Source organism: Furipterus horrens, unplaced genomic scaffold (genome assembly GCF_987537825.1).
Source record: "Furipterus horrens unplaced genomic scaffold, mFurHor1.1.pri manual_scaffold_6, whole genome shotgun sequence".
NCBI lineage: Eukaryota > Metazoa > Chordata > Mammalia > Chiroptera > Furipteridae > Furipterus > Furipterus horrens.
This window is the reverse complement of record NW_028327176.1, coordinates 158,859,763-158,882,595: the sequence shown is the minus strand read 5'-3', so window position 1 is coordinate 158,882,595 and position 22,833 is coordinate 158,859,763. Positions and strand designations below refer to the sequence as shown.

Genomic DNA, 22,833 nt, shown 5'->3' with positions numbered 1-22,833 from the left:
AGCCAGGTGGTGAAAGACAAATACCATATGATCTCACCTACTACAGGAAACTAGTGAGCAAAACAAAAAACAAGCAAAATAGAACCAGAGGCATGTAAACAAGGAGCAAACTCACAGTGACCAGAAGGGAGGGGAGGGGGAAAAGTGGAGAAAGAAGGGGAAGGATCTAGTTAAGGAACTAGTATAAATGACCCATGGGCATGGACAACTAAATGGGGATTGACTGTGGGAGAGGGGGCAGTGGGCAGGACAGGGGAGAGCAATGGGGGAAAAAATGGGACAACTGTAATAGAAAAGCAATTAAAAGAGTAAATTGAAATGACTATGGAAGAAGAGAAGAGGTAAGCAGAAACACAAATGGAAAGCACATATCCCACAAATAAGCTTCAAGATAATAGAGGATGACCATCTAAATGAGGCTTTGGAATCTCTTGCTAGTTTATGAAATCTTCCATTTATTTTATTTCTTTTGCAACATCTGTTTTTATATTATATATAAAGTGAGCATGGAAAATTACTGACTGACATCCTAGGGAAGAAGTACTAAAATTTTCTGAGTAAATAGAAGATTTAAAAAAAAATGTATATAGTTTACATTTTCCTTCGCCTTGAACTTGAGGTTCTTTTTGCATTATCTATAATAACCTTATAATCAGTATAATTATCTATATAATAATCTGTTGAGAAACAAACTATACAATATCCTCAAGTATGAAAATATTATAGTGCTTACCATAACAAAGAATTTTAGAGTTTAGGTATGAAATACTGTCAGCTAAGATTGGTGAATTTTGTAGAGAAAAAAACTTGATGTTTCTTTCTTTTCTGTTTTCACAGTGCTTGTATTTTCCTTAAATCCTAAAAAAATAACTACTTTAACATCTTTGATTGCTAATTAATTGTATCATTTCAGTCCTTTCTGAGTATATATTGATTCATTTATCTACTGGTTATATATCTACTTCATATATCTACTACATATTTTCTTCTTTCTTTGTATTAGTGATTTTTTAAAATTGAATGTTGAACATTATTAATTTTACATAGTTGATTGCTGGGTTTTGTTGTCTTTCTTTAAAGAGTAATGGACAATTTTTGATATATATTTATGTTACTCATGGATCAGTTTGGTCTTTTAAGGCTTTAATTTTGCTGCTGTTGTTGTTAGTGTAGATGTAGAGCTGTTTTTATTTACGGCTAATTTAGCTCTTTCATTCAAGTGTGACTTTTCTGGCTCTTCTGCAGAATACCTTGATAGTAAAGGAGGACTCTTGACTCTGATTGGAACTTGGACAGCTCTTAGACTTATGTGTATATATTCTGGGAATTGTTCGTTTTACAATTCCCAGCCATTCTCTCTCCATCCTTGTGGGAGTTTCACTCCTCACCAGAACACCTGATTATTTTGCAATCAACTTGACAAAGACTTATACACGTTTCTGAAGTTCTTTCTCTGTTCTTCCTCTCCGGTACTCTGATCCACACATTTTAGAGTCCTCAGTCTCTGCAATTTAACTTTTGTCTCTTCAATTCATCAAGATCTCAGAGATCTCCCTTTCTACACAGTAATATTAAAAGTGCTTCCAAGAAAACAAAGGGGGCTAATTATAAAGATCACCTCCTTAGTGTCCCTTTTTTCACATATGACAGTCTTTGACTGTCTATTAGCCAACATTTAAAAACAATCTCTTGACATATTTTATTCGGTTTTTGAGTTGTTTACAGCAGGAGGGCCAGTCTATTCTTTCCTACATCATGAGCAGAAGCAAAGCTCTGGTTTTTAAAATTTGTTGTGTGATTATAAACATTGTAATTTCGGGAAACATCAGATTCTATGTCATTCATATTTATTCTACTCACATAATCACTAATTTGTAGTTATTATATTCCACGATACCATTCCTGTGATTCCATTTCCTCTGCCTCGTTTTTCGTATCTGAGGGCTTTTGCTGGAACTAAACCATTGACCTCTCTCTGGACTTTCTCACTTATTCTACTCTAAGGTAGGAAAAATGTTTGGAAGGTGAATTTGGGAAAAGGAATGGAAAAATCTTGGATCAGCCTAGTTGTAGGTTATACTTTCAAGTTAGCCTATCTTTAGGTTATAGTCACACCTTTTGTAACAAGAGCATTTAGGTGAGAGCTCTGGTTGTCTGTCATGAATCTGTCATGGTCTGTGACTAAGTAGGTTTGTTCGGTTCGGGGGAGACATTTGTAAGTCCATGTGGCAGCAGATCCAATAATGGTGCCTAATTTAGCTTTTCCAGTACTAACACTAATATTTTAAACTCAATTTATCTACTCTTATCTACGTCTCAGTTGGACCCAAATTTGGACAGGAAAATAAGGGAATTATTGTTCTCCTCAAACATAACAATATCACAGATATACATTTGTCAATTAACATTATATCAGATCACTAAATATTTTTAACTGTGAGAAATGCAAATTGAAAAGTGCACACTTCCATTGATGGTTAGGGAAAACTGTAACCACAAGTATATAAGTAATACAGCTGTCTCTCTCTAGGAGTCCTATAGTTACTGTCTCCACTCAGCAGTTCTTTATTGCCTCAAATCCAATTTCCTGGTATTGCAACTGGGCCTTTCAGCTCTTCCACCACCTGGCATTGCTGTGTCAGTCCTGTTTATACTGAATGTGGTAAACAGCATTTGATGGTATAAGATGTAATTACAGAAAAATGTTTTCCTTTGAAAGCCATATATATTCTACATACTTCTAGAATTTGTAGCTTTACATGCTTAACATTAATATTTATTTTTCAATGTAGCTAGCATGTCTTATAATAATACATGCTATCTTCCTGATTAGATAATGATCTCGCCAAAATTTTATTACACTTCAAGATGTCTGATAAACAACCTGAGTGGAAAGGAAACTTCCAAAGACAATTTTGCAAAATGATGAAGGCTAAACCTGATGTAATCAGTGGATGTGGTGAGTGCATTGTTTTATTTTTCTGGGGTGTTTTTTTGGGGGGGGTTTATGAAAATGATATTATTAATAGAAACTTTGTTTTCTGGAGATTAGCACTGGCATGTCTAGAATACATAATATTAATTCAAGAAGTCCATTGACTTCTGAGAAACTTGTGATCCTGTAGAACAAAGATTAAAATCTGAGGTGACTAATGTTTTTTCAAAAACTATCTAAGATATTTTGGTAAACGAAACCGAAAAACTGATTTATCTTTGCCCAGGTAACAGCTTGTGTGATTTTACCAGCTTTTATCTGCACATACCATACTGCTGTATTTGTGACATTTTTATTGAATTTTTATTGACAGAGATTTTGGAATTCTGCCATCTCCAGCAGGACAGAGAGTAGATACTCTACTCCATTAGGTTGAATTTCAAATGTGTTCATGGGCTACCTCTTTTTAGTCATTAAAACACAGATCATTCCACAGTTCTGCTTTTTTTCCCCTTATTGTCTGAAAAATCCCCATAGGTTTGATTGATCTGTGTTTCTCCTGAATTCACTAACCTACCCTTTGATGTCTATTCATCCTAAACAGTAGATTTTATAATTAATTGCATATTTAATAGTTCCTAACCTTTACATCTTTTCTACACTCATCTCCCTATAAAAAGAAGCCTCTGTATTTTTCACAATAGCTCCTAATCAATACTTCTGGTAGACAGTATGTCTCAATCAACATGTCTGATAGATAATACTGGAAACTGTGGTATACTTTTTAACTATAATACATTTTGTGTAACCATTTAACACATTTTGGGAATTCTTTAGATGCCCAAATTATCACAACTTGGACTCTGTGAAGTGCTTTTTCTGGCCTCTTTGTCCTTTTAAACTTTTTTTTTTCTTCATGTTTACCTCTGAAAGAATCCTGTCTCAGTAACAACAGTGAAGTTTTCCAGACTCATTGTTCCTGCTCTTAAACATAGAGTTCAAGAATAATGTTAGGGACTAAATTTGAGCTCCAACATAATTATGCTCCACATAATTAAGATGACATGAGACAAGAACATGTCTAAACAAAAAAAAATATATTTTTGTTTTTTCTAATTTACTTCAGGCTATATTTAAGTTTCTTTTTATTTTCTTTGAGTGTTTAATTGAATTTTTCCTTTTGACCTACCGTTTGTTTAAATTCCAATGCTATCCCCAAATTTTAGATTTTACGGCTATGTGAGATACCATGGAGAATATCAAATGAAGTATATGTTTCCTCTTGCATTCTTTTTTTCTGATTGCTATCGCTAGCATATACCCAGTCATTGAAGGGAATAAAGTAGTTCCCTTTGACTTCTCCCTTTGTACTTTGACTCCCATCCTTTGGTTACCTATCCTTACAGAGTTTTTTCCTAATTATGCCTTTTATCTGTTCTTTCTCGTCCATATCACCTACCACTACTTGAATTCAAGTATTAACTATTCAGCAGTTGGACTACTAGTGTCTAATATTTGATCATTTTAGGAAAAGCAGAAATTATAAGTAAGCAAATTGAAGAAACTGAATTAAACTTTAATTTCATCCTTCAGATATTAGCATTAAGTTTTTATTTTTAGCCCCTCAAACTTAATACCTGTTATACCATTTTCTTTTGTCTTCTAACTCAATGCAATATTGTATAATTTAATGTCAGTAAACATACTTCTATAATATAATTTTAAATTCTACTTATTTTATCTTATGGCTCTGATTCTTTATTATACTTAAGAAAAAAAAAAAAAAAAAAAAACTCATTTGAACCCATAGGACCCTAGCCAGTGAAGATTATCCCATTTCATTTCAAATATAGACTAAGGAGACCAAAATTTTCAGTAATATAGTTCATCTAATATCAAATTGCTAATAAATCACTTAATAAAGATGCATATAGCCAAAGTATAGACTGTTGGGTAGAAGCAGACACAAAGACTTTAAGGCTCATAAAAGAAAGCATAAGAGAGGCCATGATGGTGAGAGTAAGAGCCTGAGTTCTAAAAAGGGGATCCCCAGTGGCTGGTGCTAACTGGGTAAAAGCATTGATTCTTTCATTCTCCTATTTACTTTATCCTTGTGATCATCACCCTGTATCATTATTGGTCTGTCCTTAGCAACATTTTCCCAGTGGCACCTGTCCATCATGTGTTTCTAAAGCTACTTTTCTTATAACCTCTCTTCTTGGCATAGGCAACCAGGGGAGGGAGGAATTCAGCTCAGTTCCTCACTATTCCATCACCTTCTGAATTCTTTTGTGCTTCAGCATTACTAATATATCCAGATAGTACTCTTACGGTTGTTGCATTTCCATAGACACTGAATAGGCTATAAGGTAAATGTATTTGACACAGTCAGATAATTCTCTAACACTTGATACCAATTACATGGTAAACAATATAGGAAATTATTCCAAAGAGACTAAGAAATAAAAAAAATGAAAATATTGGTGTGCGGCAGTCTAATTTATTTGTTGAAACTTATATTCAGGCTTTAAGGAGCCTAAATAATTATATGAAAAAAGTATAGATGACTTCTACTTTTGAAAGGTAGAGCAGATGTTCTTTCCCTTACCCGTCTTACTATGTACAACTAAAAATCTCTGGACGTGGTATATAAAACAAAAATAGATATCTCTGGAAGGTGGAGAGAATAGGCAGACTGGTTAGGGACTTTAGGTCCCAAGGAACATCTTAGAGGTGTAGTCCCTGGGTTTTCTTTTCACCTCACACATCCTAGACTAAGTGATTAAGAATGCCGACAGATGCAAGGGTGAAAAAAAAAAAGGAGAGGGGTGCTATAAAAGCCTGCTCTCTCTAGCCAGAGGACCAGGAAGAGGTTAGTGTACCATGACTAAAAACTTGTTGCATGTGACCACTTCAATTCAGCCAAACACCACAGAAAATCCTGCCCACTAACCCTGCTGTGCAGCCTGCACGTCCACCCTCGCCTGGTGGTAATAGGGCACTCCTGCCTCCTGCTGCTTGGATGGTTGCAGAGGACGCTCAGGTAGAGAGGTAGGATTTTCACCCCCACCCAGTGATAGCTAGGACGTAGCCTCTTCCTCCCTTCCACACGTGTCTTTGTTTAACACATGAAACAGATTTAAAAAAATAGAAAGTGTCAACAAAGAATCAGTAAAGAAAGTCCAGAAGGGAATTTTAGAACTGAAACACACTGTAACCAAAATTAAAACTCAATGGATGGGTGCAACAATAAAATAGAGGGAACAGAGGGAAGAATCAGAGAACTTGATATCAGACAAGAAGAAATAGACTGACAAATTAACAGATCCTCAGAGACGTGTGGAACCATCAGAAAAATATCTAACATTTGTGTCACTGGAACCCTGGAAAGACATCAGGACTACAAATTTGAAGAAATGATGGCTGAAAACTTTCAAATTTGCCAAAGACCTAAAACTATGGAATAAAGAAACCCAAACAGGGTAAACCTGAAGAAATCCACACCAAGACACAATATGATTAACTTGCTGAGAACTAAAGACAAAGAATAAAATCTTGAAAGCAGAGAGAGAAACGCTTTACAGAGGATAATCAATGCAAATGACAGTGGACTTCTCACCAGAAAAGACAGAGGAAGAGCATGACATCATTCAAGTGCTGAAAGCAAGGGACTGTCAGCCCGAATTCTTCATGTATGGGAAATAATCTTCAGAAATACTGAGAAAATCAAGATATTCCCAGATGAAGAGTTTGTCACTAGCATACCTTCCCTAAAGGAAAGGGATAAAGGAAGTTCTTTACCTCTGTACTATCTTTACAACTTTCTGTGAACCTATAATTAAACAAGATACGTTTTTTAAAAAATACAGAAGAAAGAACAAACTATGTCAGAACATTGAGAAAAATTGACTGTGCTTATAACATTTTGTATGACAAGTGGATATGATTGGATGCTATAAGATTGCAAAGTGCTTGAAACCCATTACTAGAGAGAACCACGGTAAGTTCTTGAATAAGCAAGTTTTCAAGGAAGAGACATCTTTATGGTTACATGAAAATGAATTTATTGGGAAACAATTGTAATTTTCTTGTGATCTGACAATACACTAACAGTGATAAAATATTTCAAATGAGAAGTTTTGCATGTTTACAAACATTGAGCTATCCTAAATTTGGAATCAGCTATTGTTGTGATGGTAATGACAAGCAGGGAGAAAGAAAGCAGTGTCGATACCCAAGTATCTCTGAACAGTGTGTCTTTAGTTTTTCCTTGGCAGAAAACCCGTGTCCCCTTTTTAGTATAAAGATATTATAAATTTTGGTTTTATAGTCTATTTATGTCATATTCCAACCCCAGAGAATAAATATAATTAAAAAGAAAAGGCTCATACTTTAAAATCCTTTATAGAAATTCCAGATTTTTCATTTAAGATCTACCTAAGATAAAACAGTATTCTACAATTGGCCTTTTGGATAGTATAATATCTTAGAGTTAATATGTTTTTAAAATTAAGAAGTGTTTCATGACATGGTTTAGTTTTCTTGCATTATAGATAATGGTATTTTCAGTGAATTGAAGAGCTTCACTGTCCTAAGAACCCTGCACTCTGCCTGCCTATTCATTTCTTTTTTCCCCCAACCCCTGCCAAGCTTACTTTTGATCTGGTTGCCTTAGACAGATATCAGCAGTTGCAAAGTATATAATACACATAGTATGTAGTGGTTTTGAAAGGGGAGTGAGCTGTGTGTTGATCTTGGTCTTGTAGTTCGCAAAAGTTTTTTTTCTGTATGCGTAGATAATTATGATAAGATGTTATAGTCTAATTAGTGATAATTTTCTTTCTGTATTAAAACCATTTAGCAAATTCTGAAGTAGTCCTTAGAGACACTAAAGATAACAGATGATTCTTTTCCAGTCTACATTCATAGGTTCTCAGTGAAGCTATTAAAATTTAATTTATGTCAGAAACATTGTTAAGAATATTAAAACAGTATGTGTTTTGAACTGGACCCCCTTAAGGGCATAACTAAAGAAGTTCAGATGACTTTTATGTACTAGTCTGTGATTTGAGATGCGTTATCATGCATGATTCTTGTCCTTTAATATTCTAATTATTCTCTTGTTTATTACAGCTTTAGTAGAATTACTTGAAAAATTTCTGCTTCATCTCTCTGAAAGCCCATCAGAATGCTACTTCCCCTCAGTAGAATATACAGGTACATTTTAAACATTTTGAATTTTGAAAATAGATAATAGATAATATTTCATAGAGATGTACAAATAAATACTATTTCATAGAGACGTGTAATTAGATTACAAATATGCACAAGGTTTCTCATCCTAAAAATCTCTCATATACATTTCAGATATCATTCAGTCTTTTCTGTGCAGATGCCTGCATTTCCTTGTAACTTTCTTATTCCATTTTGAGCCACTTTTTTTGTCTATCCCTTAAAAACTGTTTTACTTTAAGGCAATATTTTCCATTCTTATTTAAATCGCTACCCCCTAGTGATCTCATCTGCTCATTCTGTTCTACATACCTCATTCATCGATGATTTCTAAATTTACATCTTCTACTCAAAGATCTACTCTAAGTTTTATTTTCACAGGTAAACATCACTTGAATGTGCTTCAGAAACCCTCAAATTCTAGATGTCCAACAGGGCCCTCACCTCATCATACCTCATTTATATACATCCTCTCCCTGCCTTGTCCATCTTGGTGGGCATCACAATCATCTACTGTCCATCTAAGCAGAAACTGGAGAACGATGAACTCTCTGAGTCCCCATTTTCCTCCCAGTCACCAAACCATGTTAATTCTGTGTTCTTAATATATCTCCAATATATCTCCATGTTCCTAATATGTGATCTACTTCTATTGATTTCTACTCTTCTTTATGTTAGTCCAGGACACCATTACTTTTTGCCTAGAGTATTACAACCATCTCTTCACCTGGGTTTCTGAATGTAGTCTGATTTCTTTTCAAAGGCATTCTTTATGCTGCTTTCAAAGTGACCTTTGAAGCCCAAATCTGATCCACTCATTCTTCTACTCCATAGAATCTCACCATTGAACTCTGCATTGAGTATAAGTCTTTTACTGTAATACCAAAGGTCTTAAATTAGTCTTGCCCTCTGTACTTCTCTCTTATTATCCCTTTCTCTCCGTGCCTCATATTTATTTTCCAGGAACACTAAACTGTTAGCAACACTGCCAGCTTCTTCTTTCCCTCACTACATACACAATCTTTATTGAACAAATGGATATTGCCCTCTACTCTGTAATAGAACTTTTCTAAGCATTCAGATACAGCACTGAACAAAAGAGAGAAACAAATCTTGCCCTCACAGAGTTCACCTTTTGGTTGGAAGACAGACAATAAATAACTAAAAGATTCAGTATGTCAGATGGTATAGTGGTAGATGAGAATTACACAGCAGGGAAGGGAACAAGGGAGTGCTAGCTGAGGGTGAGGATTACAATATTAAATAGTGTTCAGACCAGCAGCAGTGGGTGCAAGATATATGGATATTTTTAAGGGAAGAGAATTTTAGCAAATGACATGGGAGATTAGTATGGCTGAAAAGAAATCAGAAGGCAGAGTTATTTGTGTGGAAGTCATAAAGGAGAGGATTTTGAAAGTTATTGCAGGCTCTTGAACATAGGATTGACATGCTCTGAATACATTTTTAAAAGATCACTATGTTTGCTCTATTGAGCAATGAATGAAAGAAGACAAAGGGCTAAGGCCAGGAGACAAGTTAGGTTTTTGAGAAGATCCAGATGAAAAATGGTAACGACTTGGATGAGGATGTCAGAGGAGATGATGAGAAATACTTGGACTCTGGGTATATTTTGAAGATGGGACCAGCAGAAATGGGTAATAGATTGAATATGGGTATGAGAAAAAGGAAGGAAAGAATCAAAGAAGGTTACATTATTGATTTGAGTCACTGGAAAAATGGGATTATCATACATTGAGATGGAGAAGAATAGGAAAGGAATAAGTTTGAGAAAGGAGATTTAAAAGCTTGCTTTTTATGTTATGTTTTAAATGCATGTTACACATTTAACTAGACATGCTTAGTACATGCTAGATATTTGAATATGGAATTTAAGGGAAAAGTATAGGGTGGAAATACAAATTCTTGAATCATCAGCTTAGTATATAAAGACAATTCAGTTTGCATCTCTTTGTCATATCTTTCTCATATTCTAACTTAATGTCTAATTTCGTGCATGACACTTAACACCAATAAAGTCATTTCTATGTCTTAACTATTGTATGTATCCTCTGCACCTAGAATAACAGTGTCAATGTATGTTGGACATATAAAAGAAAGATTGGATAAAAGAATGAATGAAGGAAACTTTATATACTGTGACTATCAGTTTACCTTGATTTTAATAGACAATGGAGTAAACCACTTAAGATTTTTCAGCAGCTCTACTTGATTCATCTGTATCTTAGGGAGATCATTTTAGTAACTGTGTAAAGGATGAGGTAAAGTGCAGAACTGAAATTTGCCAAAGGTGAATATCCGGTACCTGGGGTTGGTAAACAAAGAGATGGTGAAGAAAGCAGAGAGGTAGCATAACACTCACGATAACAGATCATCCAGGGATATTGCATTTTTTTCTCATAAAAGTGACATGGCCTCTTTGCTACAGAAACCACTGTTCAAATAAGTGTTATTTATTCAATTTAGACACTTTATATCATATCTCCATAAAGTTATATAAACACACAGTTCTCATCTGTCCCAGCCTATGTTTCTAGCGCTATTAGCCACCACTGTTCAGGCACATTCCATGCATTCATGTCACTGAACACTTACTCCTTCGGTTCTTTCTGGATAAACTTTTCCCTCCTCATGACATCCATATGATAATGTCCAACTCAATTATAAAGTTGCAGCTAGAATGTCATCTTCCTTTCTACCTCTAAGCAGAAGTCCTTCCTCTGTGCTCCTATTGCATTCACTTTACTATTTTGATATTCATTGTTATGTATGACTAGCTTAAGTTATTTCAATAGACCTCAAACTTCTTTGTATCTTTCATATAACATTTGATGTGTTTTTATTGAAGTATACATACTGATATATAAACATTTATATTCACACAAATACATTTGTATAACAATTTAAATATATTGATAATTATAAATACACACATGAGCATATAGCTAATTATTTACACATAGCAACATCTAATGTAGATTTGGGAAAGGGATAAAAGAGAACATAAGAAAATGAAAACAGTGGAATGAGAGGAAGATACAAGGTTGCTTTAATCAGAAGTTGAGGTAAGTGAAGGGAATTGATATCTGTTGAGCACTTCTAGTGAGTTAAATAGTGTACTGGGGCCCTTCATGTTCATTATATCATTCAACTCTATAACTGCTCTCTAAGGTAGGCATTATCATTACATTTAAAATCAGGAAATTTAGGTTAAGTAGGAAAGAAAACAAATTATGAAGACAATTTTGAAGGAAAGCATTTGTGAAGAAAATTATAACTTTATGAACAAACCTGAAAATGTACAGGAAACATATACAGGGAATAATGCTCATGTCTGTGAGTAAGAAAGAAAATCAGTAAGCAGTAGTAATCATAGAGATTTGCATGGTCAGATTGGCTCTTTCTCCAGTCTTCAGCATGAAAATCTCTAATTTCTGCAGCTTTCAATGCAGCCAAGGCACATTGTTCTATTGGATTATATTTTCTGTAGATAACCTAATAAAATTAACATTATGTTATGTGCATTACCCAAATATTCAACAGCCCGACTGCTCAGTGTATATGTATTTCCTGTGTTCTGCTATATTTCTAAATTATGCTAAGTGAGATCTCATGCATTGTCTTTTTTGAAAGTAGTATCTAGGCAGATAAATCATGATGTGAATTTAAATTCTTTAAAGGCTCCAGAATTTTATAGTACAGCAAAAACAAAGGGGCTTCCTATTGATTGATTAATATTTGTTATGTGATATGGTAAGCTTGTTGGTAGTATTGTTTTCTCCCCATGGCTTTAGGGATCCTCATCCTTTGTCATTTAGTTTTTGGCTGGTGGAACAATGGTTTGCTGTTGTAAAATTTCATTTTATTTACTTTAAATAAACAACAACTGTTTTGATATAAAGGACATTTTAAAGCAAATGCTGCATAGATATATTCAAGGTTTTTTATGTTTCTTGAAATGAGAAATTGATTGTCTTTTTTAAAATGACAGCTTGCTAAACCCTAAGGTAGCTGAAATTTGAATAACACGGTCATCCATCTGTTGTTAGCTCCCTCGAGATTTCAATCCATTATAAAATTTGCAAATCTGAAAAAAATCAAATTAGTTTGGCTGTTTATCCCCTCGAAGAAAGAGGAAAGAACAAACAGAAAATTCTGTGTATTTGCAGTTTGTAAGTTCATACAGGTATCTTTTCATATCTTAACAGACACTAATGTTTCATTGGTTCACTTCCCTGGACACATTGGGAGTTTTCCACTACTCTGATTGCTTCTTAGAAATAATAAACTAAGTATTCTTTTCAGGATAATAAATATTTTAATTTCATTCCTTTTCTCTTTGTGTTATTAATAAAAAGGTTGAAAAAATATCAAAAATTTTATTGTTTTTTCTTTTGACTACCAAAATATTTTGAAACTTAACATATACAGTTAAACGCCTTTTATACTTTGGGTATTCAGCAAATATGCTCTTACATTTATAGGGCATGTTTGTGAGTCTACAATATAATTGCAAGGAGGTGTGTAATATGAATGTTCCTCTCCTCAAGGAAGGAAGATAGGATGTACACCTAAAATGACAAATTAAGTAGATTGAAGCATATAGTAAGAAAGAAAATGAAGAAATAAAAGAAAACTGATATTTTTTAACTGACAACTTTGTTTCAGGCAATCTGCTAGGGACTGCCAAGTATCCTATTTGCATTGGGTTTTTATCAGATGAGGGTTTTTGCTGTGGGTGCTGCAGGAGTTTAATGGAAAGAGTGATGTTGTTGACTAGTGCCATCATGGAAGATACAAAGAAGAAGTGATAATGGAGCAGGGGCAATGGCGCTGGTACTGCCTCCTGGGCTAGTACAGATGAAAGGAATAGGGCAGGGGAGGACTCTTGCAGACAAAGGGAATTGAATAATTGAAGACATGGAAAGAGAAATGCTTTTTACCAAATAACACTGACCATGCCAGTTAGGACACAGCCTTTGTTATGAGGAATTGAATTTTATGCCAGTAAGAATTGAATAAAATGGATAGATACAACCACATGTTGAAAAGAAGCAACAGAATCTGCAGACAGACTGCAGAAGGGAGGAGCGAGGAGGAAGTATACTGACCCATTGACTTCTTTGGGTGATTGAAAGTTCTCTCACTCTATGACAGATACAGCAGGGCTTCAGGAAAGTCAGTAAAAAGCAGTCACTGCTTCTTCAACCACGGATTTGTCTTCCAGTGGAGAAACTTTACTTTTTTGAAAATTTATCTTTTTTCCACACCGTTAGCCAAGTGCCGGGCAGAAAAGATTTAATTTGTTCTACCGCTACTCTGTGTGCTAGCTCTGCAAACCAAAAATAGAACAGAATGCATTACCAGCGTCTGTGATATCAGTCACTATTAAGTAAATTTTTTCAACTCATTTTGTTCTGAGATTATTATATTTATAATTAAAATGAATGGTTATTTCAAATAGTTGATTGAATATTAATGCTGAGATTGAGTTAGGCATTGTTGAGTAGTGAGAGTAAGTCACTGACTACAGGTGTCACTGTTCTTTTTTTTTTAACAACTTACATATTTTGTTAAGCTTTTTATAGTGACTCCAGGGATTAGGGATTTATATTTTCTATTTGTTAGTTGATTTCAACATACAGAAAATATTTTAAAGTCCAAATCTATTTTTATCTCCACCTTGCTTCTAGTTTGATATATAAAACACAATTTGTTGTGTTATTCAGTGGATGTTTATTCATTTATTTATTTATTCATCTACTCATTCATTCACTCAGCATTAGTATTATTACAAGCACACAGGTCTGTATATTAATGAAGATAAGTATTTTTCATGCTTAATAATCCCAGTTTATATGTATAGGAATTCTAAGTGTTCTCTAATTTAACAGCATTTTTTGCAACAATTTACAAATCTCAATCTTATCATCATATCACATTACGATAGGAGGTAGAGCTGTACTACGGCTATAGGAATATATGAAGTCAGAATGTTTATCTTACTGGAACTATTTAAATTTGTCAGAATCAGCCAATGTCACCAACACTGTACCACTACATTTTTACATATTTAAACTTGGGAAACAAATATAATTAATCATAAGCTATAGGATCACCAGGAACAGATTCAGGTACTGAAATAAAAAGAACTTCCTAGTCCTTACCCAGATGAATTTAACTTGATTGGATTGTAGTGGGTATTGGCAAAAGCTGTGTTTAAATTATGGCTATATAAAAAAAAATGCTATTGATAAGATTAAAAAGTTGAAATCATGCTGAACAATGGAGACGATTAATAGTTTTAAAAATTGGCCATTATTTTGTCAGAGTGAGAATAATTTGTGATACATAATGTTTTTTGTACCAAGAGACGGAAAATTAAATCGAACTTTTTTTTTTTTTTTTGTCTAAGAAAATGAGGCAGAATCATTGGCTCATATAAATGGGCTAAAGCTGTTCTTAGCAATCTGTCTCCTTCTTCTGTCTCTCCCTCTTCTTGTATGTTGGGTTTATTCTTCTCTACTAGAGACCTAGAGCACCTCATAGCCCTCTGATTATTGGCGGGAGCAGAATGTCTACTTGACTCCAGTTTGAAAAATCTGGAGAAGACATTGTGTAGTCTCCCTTGCTTAACTTGATGCTAGAAGCACAGAACTGGTATCATTCTCCCCTAGGGATAGAAGGTACATTTGTTAGCACAGTAAAGGTTATAAAGAGCAAGGAATTCTAAGCTAAATACAATATAGCTTAACTATCATCATTATAGGAAAAATTGTAACAATATTGCTAAGTTTGTGTTCAGGTCTAAATAAGTAAAACTCAGGTGTATCAATAGTTTATCTAGAAATTAACTGAAATTTATATACCTGTCTGTCTGACCATCTATTTTTTAAGAAAATTATCACTCTAGCTAGGTGACCAACCAGTCTAGTTTGCCCAGTTCTGTGAGGAATTTCTGGACATGGCACTTTCAGTACTAAAACCATGGAATTCCTAGGTAAACTAAAACTAGATTACCTTAGCTCTGAGAGTGCTAAAAGATGAATTATTGCTGGCTCCAAGAGTAGATGTTTGATAACAGTGATATTTAATTTGTTCTTCCCTATCTCTACAGATCTCAAGTCTACCCATATTTTAAGGTTCAGCTGAAATGCCATGTCTTCCTCATCTCGCCCTCTTCTGAATTCACATAACATTTTATCTGTACCATTCTTATTCCTCTTAGCACTTTTCAAAAATTAGAGCTATCTATATACGCATTTTATCTCTGACACTACATGGAAAGTTATTTTAGGACATGATGTAGTATCTGTCTTTTATCCCCCAGAGCTTCTAGCATGGTGTGCTACACTTACTTTATCAGAAAGGTTTATTAAAAGGAATGAATGAGTCCATGAGTTAACTGGATTATATTGATAGTATGCCATGCTTCAATATATAATCGGAGAGAAGTAAAACTTGTGATATGAGATTCAGAAAACCTAGCTTTTGATCATCTCTACCACTAGATAATATGTGATTTTGGAAAATTCCCTTAATATTGTGTGTTCGTGTGTACATAAGTACACTACCGTTTCGTTAGCCCAAAACTGAAAGTTTCAGCTAGACCTTCAGTGCTATTTAGTGATGCTTTTTAGTGTTAGCTGAGCCAGCCAAAGTTCTCAAGGACTAATCAAAACTTTCAGCCTCTCCTATGTTTTCTGTACTGAACAACCCCTTCTTCAGTTTTTTTTTTCCTGTCTTTATTCTTTTAATTCTTTATACTTTTTTAGTTGAATGTTTTTGGGTGTTAATAAAATTATGTAGATTTTAGGGTTATAATTCTATAATACATTATCTGTATATTGTATTTTGTGTTCACCACCCCAAGTTAAATCTATCATCATCTGTCCCCCTTTCCTTCTCCTACCCCTCCCACCCCTTTTCCTCTGGAAATCACCATACTCTTGTCTATGAGGGTTTTTTTTTTTTTGCTTAATTCCTCTACCTTTTTCACCCAGGCCCCCCAGCCCCTCCCCTTTCACAGCTGTCAGTTTGTTCTTTGTATCTATAAGTCTGTCATCAGTAAATCAAACAAGCAACAAGTAGTGACAAGGATGTGGAGAAGAGGGAACCCCTTCTTCATTTTTGATAGACAATCACAATTCTTACTTCTCATAGAATTCACTTGCAAGAAGGAACTTGTTCACTCCACCCTCATCCATTGTTGTACATTATAAGCAGAATACTGATTATTCCTTTTGAGACTCTTGTCTAAATCTTTAAGAAGTAAATATATATACACATTTAAGAAGTAAATATATATATATATTTGTAATTCAAAATCTTATATATGCATTGCTTAACAAAAGACAATATTCTAGACTATTTTATGGTTAATAGCTTCTGTGCTCTGAGAACCAAGTAAAAGATTTTTTAAAAACTGATTAGTTGCTTTGTATTTAATATGCTTTTAAAATGCTTTTTGTATTTGTAAAAAGTTTCCTCTTAATTCTTTTAAAAACATAACTGACAGCTCTTAAAAGAACAAATTCATCAGTGTTTTCAATGTTCACATTAAAATATGGAAAAATATTGCTTTAGTCAATTTTCAATTAAAATGTGATTATTATATAGACTTTTGTACATTTTTATAATCCAGTTTTCTGTTGTTTTTAGCTACTGATGCAAATGTGAAGAACGAAAATCTTTCACTGGTGCAGCAGCTTGGCGTTAAAATGACTGTCAGGTATATTACAGGGAAATAGCTCTTGTGTATTTCTAGAATTTTTTTTTTTATCTGCCCAATATGTGCTTAATAGTATTTAACAACCAACTGTTTTGTATAGTTTAAATATATAATTTATCATTCAGAAAATAACTTTATTTTGATGATATTGGAACATTATTAAATGATCTCTGTAGGTAAATCAGTTATGATTCATTATTATTTCAGAGTTTAATTCCAGTGTATTAAAGCCTCTATGACTATGAGGTTTTTTCCAAAAATAACATTGTGAAAATGGCACATTGGTAGCATAATCATGCCATTTTCTAAAATATGATTAGTTTAAACTATTAAGCTATGGCGATGAGTACAAAAGTACCTTAAGGATAGATGCAGAAGTTAAAATGAATGAACCAATTATAGTAGCTTGACTTTTTAGTGCTCAAATTGTAATTTTCAAAGGAGATGGACAAGCTAAATAGCAGACTGAGAGTTAAGACCAAGTCATTGACTACCCTACCCCCAATTTTGATTATTAAATGGGGATAGTGATAGTCCCATTCTGAAGGATCAGAATCAGAATTAAGGTTTAGAAAGATACATGTGGAAGATGTTAAAAACACTGTGTTTTTATAAATTCGTAACATTATAATGAAAACGGTAGTAATTCTAGCTTGCTCACCTTCTTACGTTGGACATATAACATTGATTCTTTCCCAAGCTGCTTTTTATTTTAAATGCCCTATTTCTGTGACGAAATGGAATCTGTAGATAATATGAGCAGTAAAGTCACATATTTTTAAAATTCCGTAAAATGTCTTATTGTTAAGAAATAAATGGAAAATGATTTATAATGAAGTGTTTGTATAAAACTATAGTGTAAGACTTGGCTGGCGCTCACGTAAAATCATTGTGACTCTGGCAGCTACAAACAGAGACTGATTTTACTTTGGTGCTTCAAATACTGCAAGAGTTGCCACTGGTTAAGTGACTTTCCAAAATGGTGAATAAGGCTTAGTAAGGCTTTAAATGAAACAAAGTACTATCTTTTCCCCATGTATTATACACATGGTTGCATTCAGTTTATGTAAAAAACACAGGGAAAAAATGTTATGATTGTTATGGAGCATTAGCGAGCAAAGAGGACACGAGGCAATTTAGAAACAAATTGATGGCGTTTATTTACCTGGCCAGGGACGGTTCTTCCCACCTTCAGAGGCGGAAGATGGGAGAGCCGCCCTGCCTTACAGACTATAAGGTTTTTAAAGGTTTCTAAAGGCAAAAAAAAAAATAAATAAATAAAACTAGACTCATGTCCTTGGAGCTGCCCAATAAAAGTAGTAGGTGGGAGAAACTACACATAGACACTTTCTAATTTACAGGGGGCTTTAGCTGATAAACATTTAGTGCATTTAGTACACTTAGTGCGCCTGGGATAGAGATAACAGCCAGGGTGAGCTAACACAGGGACTTCAGCTAGTAAATTCTTGGTAGTAAATTCTTGATGCATCTGGGATAGAGATAACAGCCAGGGTGAACTAACAAGGGGGCTTCAGCTAATAAATTCTTGGTGCATCTGGGATAAGTGAGCAAAATAACTTGCCACTGGAGTAAGAAAGCAAAAATGGCACAATAGCAAAAAAAGTAAAAAATGACCTATCACATTCCCCACTGGTTTTTGTAACTAATTCAAATCCTTGAATCCTGAGTATTTAGTCTATTGTACTGGCTATGGAGAACTAGTAGCTTCACTGCTTGAATTCTTCGTTTGATATACTTTACTAGGCAGTTAATAATGCAAGGTCCCACTGTTAACGTTAAAAGGAGAAGGGCAAGTGGCCCAGTTAAGGCTGTTAAAAGAGTTGTTGCCCAAGGGGACATAGAGAAAAATCGTTCATACCAATTTTCATTTCTGTTCCTGGCCTCTTCCCTATCCTGCAGCCTCTTACGAAGTTGGCTAAGGCTGTCTTTTATAACTCCAGAGTGGTTAGTATAAAAACAGCAAGTTTCTCCAAGGGCTAAGCATAATCCTTCCTGTTTAAGAAAAAGCAGGTTTAGACCTTTTCTATTCTGCAACACTACTTCTGTTAGAGAACTGAGTGAATCTTCTAATTTACTCACACTTTTTTCTAACGTCCCTAAATCCTGATCTATTTGAGCACTTAAATCCTTAAAGTTCTTGTCTCCAACTAGTAAGGCCGAGGTTCCTATGGCAGCAGATCCTGCTATCCCAAGGCCAATGAGCGCCGGGACCAGTACTGGAGCTCTCTTATATCGGTATAAACCCTCTAACCTCAGGTGCTCTCGACCTTGACTGCCAGAATAATAGTATACTTGGGGAAGGATGTGAGCTAAAATACATAATTCAGGAAAACTGGGGTCTAGTGCAGAGGAAGAAATGCAGGGAGTTAATCCACTTGTACATGCAAACCAGGTACCTGAAGGAGCAACTAAGACAAATTCCGCTGCACCTCTGGGGGGTAGGGTAGTCATATGGGCACAGGAGCTACTATACGGGGAAGTGGTGAGGGTAAAACTGGAGGAGAGAACACAAGCTCCTTGGCCTTTAAAGGACCCTAAAGTTAATTTAGGAGCATGCCCCCATCGGCAGTCTTGGGGTCTTTTGGCTAACTGGGATAGAGTTAAGTTCTGTATATTCTCATTTTGATTACCAAAACTGCGGTTGGCACCTATGCCAATGTAATACGGAGGCCCTGGGTTAAGGCACAGCCAGCAGTCTTTAGTCATGTTAGGCTGCGTCTTGTTTAGATATTGAAAGACAGTGCTCAGGGTCCTGTATATAGGCTGGGTCTCCGGCTTCGGGGTAGTAAGTGAGACTGGTCTGAGGGTGACCGCCCTAGTGCTTCGGGGGCCTGGTTTCCTAGAAGGGGACGGTGAAGCTCTGGGTGGGGGTGGTGCCTTGGGCTTCTCGGGTAACCCGAAACCTGCAAGGGGACTGATTGGGAGGCTAGGCTGGGGAATACGACGCTTCTGGATGGTAAGGAGAATTCCAGGATCCCGATCAACTGCGACAAGTCTCAGACCCCAGGTTTTTCCACTCTTCCACTGTTTGTCCCAGTGTTCGAGAGGCCACATTGAGATAGGATTACAGGTGCGCAAGGTTTCACACGTCACCGGACTCTTAGGCCGGCTCTGGGAGAGGGATGTATCAGAGCTGGCTTGCTGGCTTATAGTAACACAAGACCACTGTGGACAGTAAAACTCTGTGGGTTTGTTACACGGTGGGGATTCTGAGAGGGGGCACATATAAAATTGAACAGATCGTAACTGTTTTTCTCCCTGTAGGGTACCGCACCCAGGCCCGGTTAGAACCCTATTAAAGGCCCCAGTACCCAGCTGGGCGCCTAACGGCCCTGGAGGGCGTCTTGGGGTCCACTCTTGTCCCCAACCTCCGGGGTAAAACTGATTACCAAGAAGGGCACAGAGGTCAAAAGTAAACACTGGGGCTCCAGGAGTGCTAACCTGGCTGACGATTTTTCTGTCTCCAGTTCGGGAGAGATGCCAGGTGTAATTAATTAAGCGGTGGGGGTTTTCTGCAACTATAGTTAAGAGGGGGAAGGGGGAGAGGAAGAGGAAGAGTGCCGCCGCAGCCGCACCCGCAAGGGGTGCTCTGTTCGCTCGATTGTCCATTTCTCAAGGTCCTTGTCCGATAGTTCTGCCGGCTTGACCTGGGAGCGGTGGATCCAGTACCTTTTCCCGGCGACTTTAACTGCAGTGGGGGTACTGAAGATCACCTGGTGTGGTCCAGTCCACCTCGGTCCGAGCTTGTCTGGATTCCACTTCTTTAGCCACACAAGGTCTCCCGGTTCTGCCAGTGGTTGTCCGGAGTTGTTGTTAACTGGGGCGGGCCGGCACTCTCGGATATAGGCGTGCAGTTCCCGGGTGCTTACTGAAAAAGCCTGCAGGGCCTTAAGAAGTTCTTGGTTAGTTTTAACAGCTGTAAAATCGGCCCTGAGCTTGGGGAGCAAGGGCGGTGGCCGTCCGAACATAATTTCAAAAGGAGTATACTTCTGAAAATAAGGAGTACAGCGGGCTCTTAACAGGGCAAAGGGAAGGAGGCTTAGCCAATCATCGCCAGTTTCTAGCTTTAATTTAGTCAAAGTCTCTTTTAGGGTTCTATTCATTCTTTCTACCTGACCTGAACTCTGGGGTCTATATATGCAGTGGAGTTTCCACTTGATGCCTAAAGCTTTGCTTAATTGTTGGGTTATTTGGCTAATGAAAGCCGGGCCATTGTCGGACCCCATAGCTAGGGGGAGACCAAATCGAGGGATGATATCTTGTAATAACTTTTTAGCTACTACTAGGGCCGTTTCTGACCGAGTGGGGAAAGCCTCAACCCAGCCCGAGAATGTATCTACAAGCACTAGAAGGTATTTGAAACCACCTCGAGCTGCGGGCATTTCTGTGAAGTCAACTTCCCATAGTTCTCCCGGCGTGAGTCCACCCTTACGGTGATGAGGTGCTAATGGGTCCTTGGAAACTGGAGCTGAATTAACAGCAGCACACTGGGGGCACCGGCGACTAACACTCTTTGCCTTTTGGTATAGTCCCGGGATATAATAGACTGTCTGCAGAAGTTCTGCTAATCTTGTTCCCCCTAAGTGTGTGCTTTGATGTACTTGCCTGATGAGCTCCCTCCCTAAAGCCTCTGGAACTAAGAGGCGGCCGTCCTTGAGGCACTTCCATCCTTCCTGGGTCTCCGGGACTCTTAGTCTGATAGCCAGTGCCTGATCTTTCTCTGAGTATGCAGGAGGCCCTTGGAGAACTGGAGGTGGGACAAGCGGCAACAGAGTGAGCGGTTCCACTGGTTGCAAGGCAACCTTCCGGGCCTCCTGATTGGCAAAGGCATTTCCCTGGGCCTCTGGCGTACAGATAACCTGGTGCCCTTTACAGTGGATTACAGCAACCTGCTTTGGGAGCCAAATAGCAGCAAGGAGGTTCAGGATTTCCTGAGCATTTTTTATATGCTTTCCTTCTGATGTTAAGAGTCCCCTTTCCTGATAGATGCTACCATGAACATGTACAGTAGCGAAAGCATACCGGCTATCTGTATAGATGTTTACCCGCTTCCCCTTTGACCAGCGCAGCGCTTGTGTCAAGGCTATCAGTTCCGCCTTCTGGGCGGATGCCCCAGGTCCTAAAGCCTGCGCCCAGATGACAGTGTCCATTGTTACAACAGCTGCCCCAGCATACCGGATCCCTTCCTTGACAAAGCTGCTGCCGTCGGTGTACAGGACGGCATCAGGATCTGTCAGGGGAATATCTGTTAGATCTTCCCGGTAATTGGTGAGGGTGGTGAGCACATCGAGACAGTCATGAAGCGGCTGGCTGGGATCATCATCCGGGAGAAGAGTAGCTGGATTGAGGGCTGCAGACTGGAGAAACTTGACACGGTCTGGATCTAGAAGTAAAACTTGATACTGTACAATACGTGCATTGGAGAGCCATCTATCAGGGGGACTTTTTAGCAGAGTTTCTACTGCATGGGCAGTGATAACTTGTAGTTCTTGCCCGAAAGTTAACTTTGTGGCTTCCTTCACTAGTTGTGCAGTAGCTGCTATAGCTCACAAGCAGTTCGGCCATCCCGCAGCAATGGGGTCTAATCGCTTTGATAGATATGCTACGGGCCTCCTCCAGGGACCTAGTTGTTGTGTGAGCACCCCCTTGGCGATTCCTTTATTTTCTGCTGCATAAAGTTGAAAGGGCCTGTCAAGTTTGGGTAGGGCTAAGGCTGGAGCAGTTGCTAAAGCCTTCTTAAGCGCCTGGAATGCCGCCTCCTCTATTTCAGTCCATTTTAGCGGTTCCTTTGCCCCCCCAGTGCAGGCGTAGAGAGGCTTAGCTAGTTCTGCAAATCCCAAGATCCATAGGCGACAATAACCGACTGCCCCGAGGAATTCTCGGACTTGGCGTCTAG

At 37.1% G+C, this 22,833-nt stretch overlaps 1 protein-coding gene across 1 annotated transcript in view; it reads left to right on the top strand.

Annotated features, from left to right (window-relative positions):
• The window catches only part of TBC1D32 (TBC1 domain family member 32), a 168,495-nt gene that overhangs the window by 115,385 nt on the left and 30,277 nt on the right, over positions 1 to 22,833 (top strand). Inside the window, exons 26-28 of the mRNA XM_090280627.1 lie at positions 2,834 to 2,959; positions 8,069 to 8,152; positions 16,847 to 16,916. Coding sequence (XP_090136753.1) covers positions 2,834 to 2,959; positions 8,069 to 8,152; positions 16,847 to 16,916 — 280 coding nt within the window. The remainder of the gene's footprint in view (positions 1 to 2,833; positions 2,960 to 8,068; positions 8,153 to 16,846; positions 16,917 to 22,833) is intronic.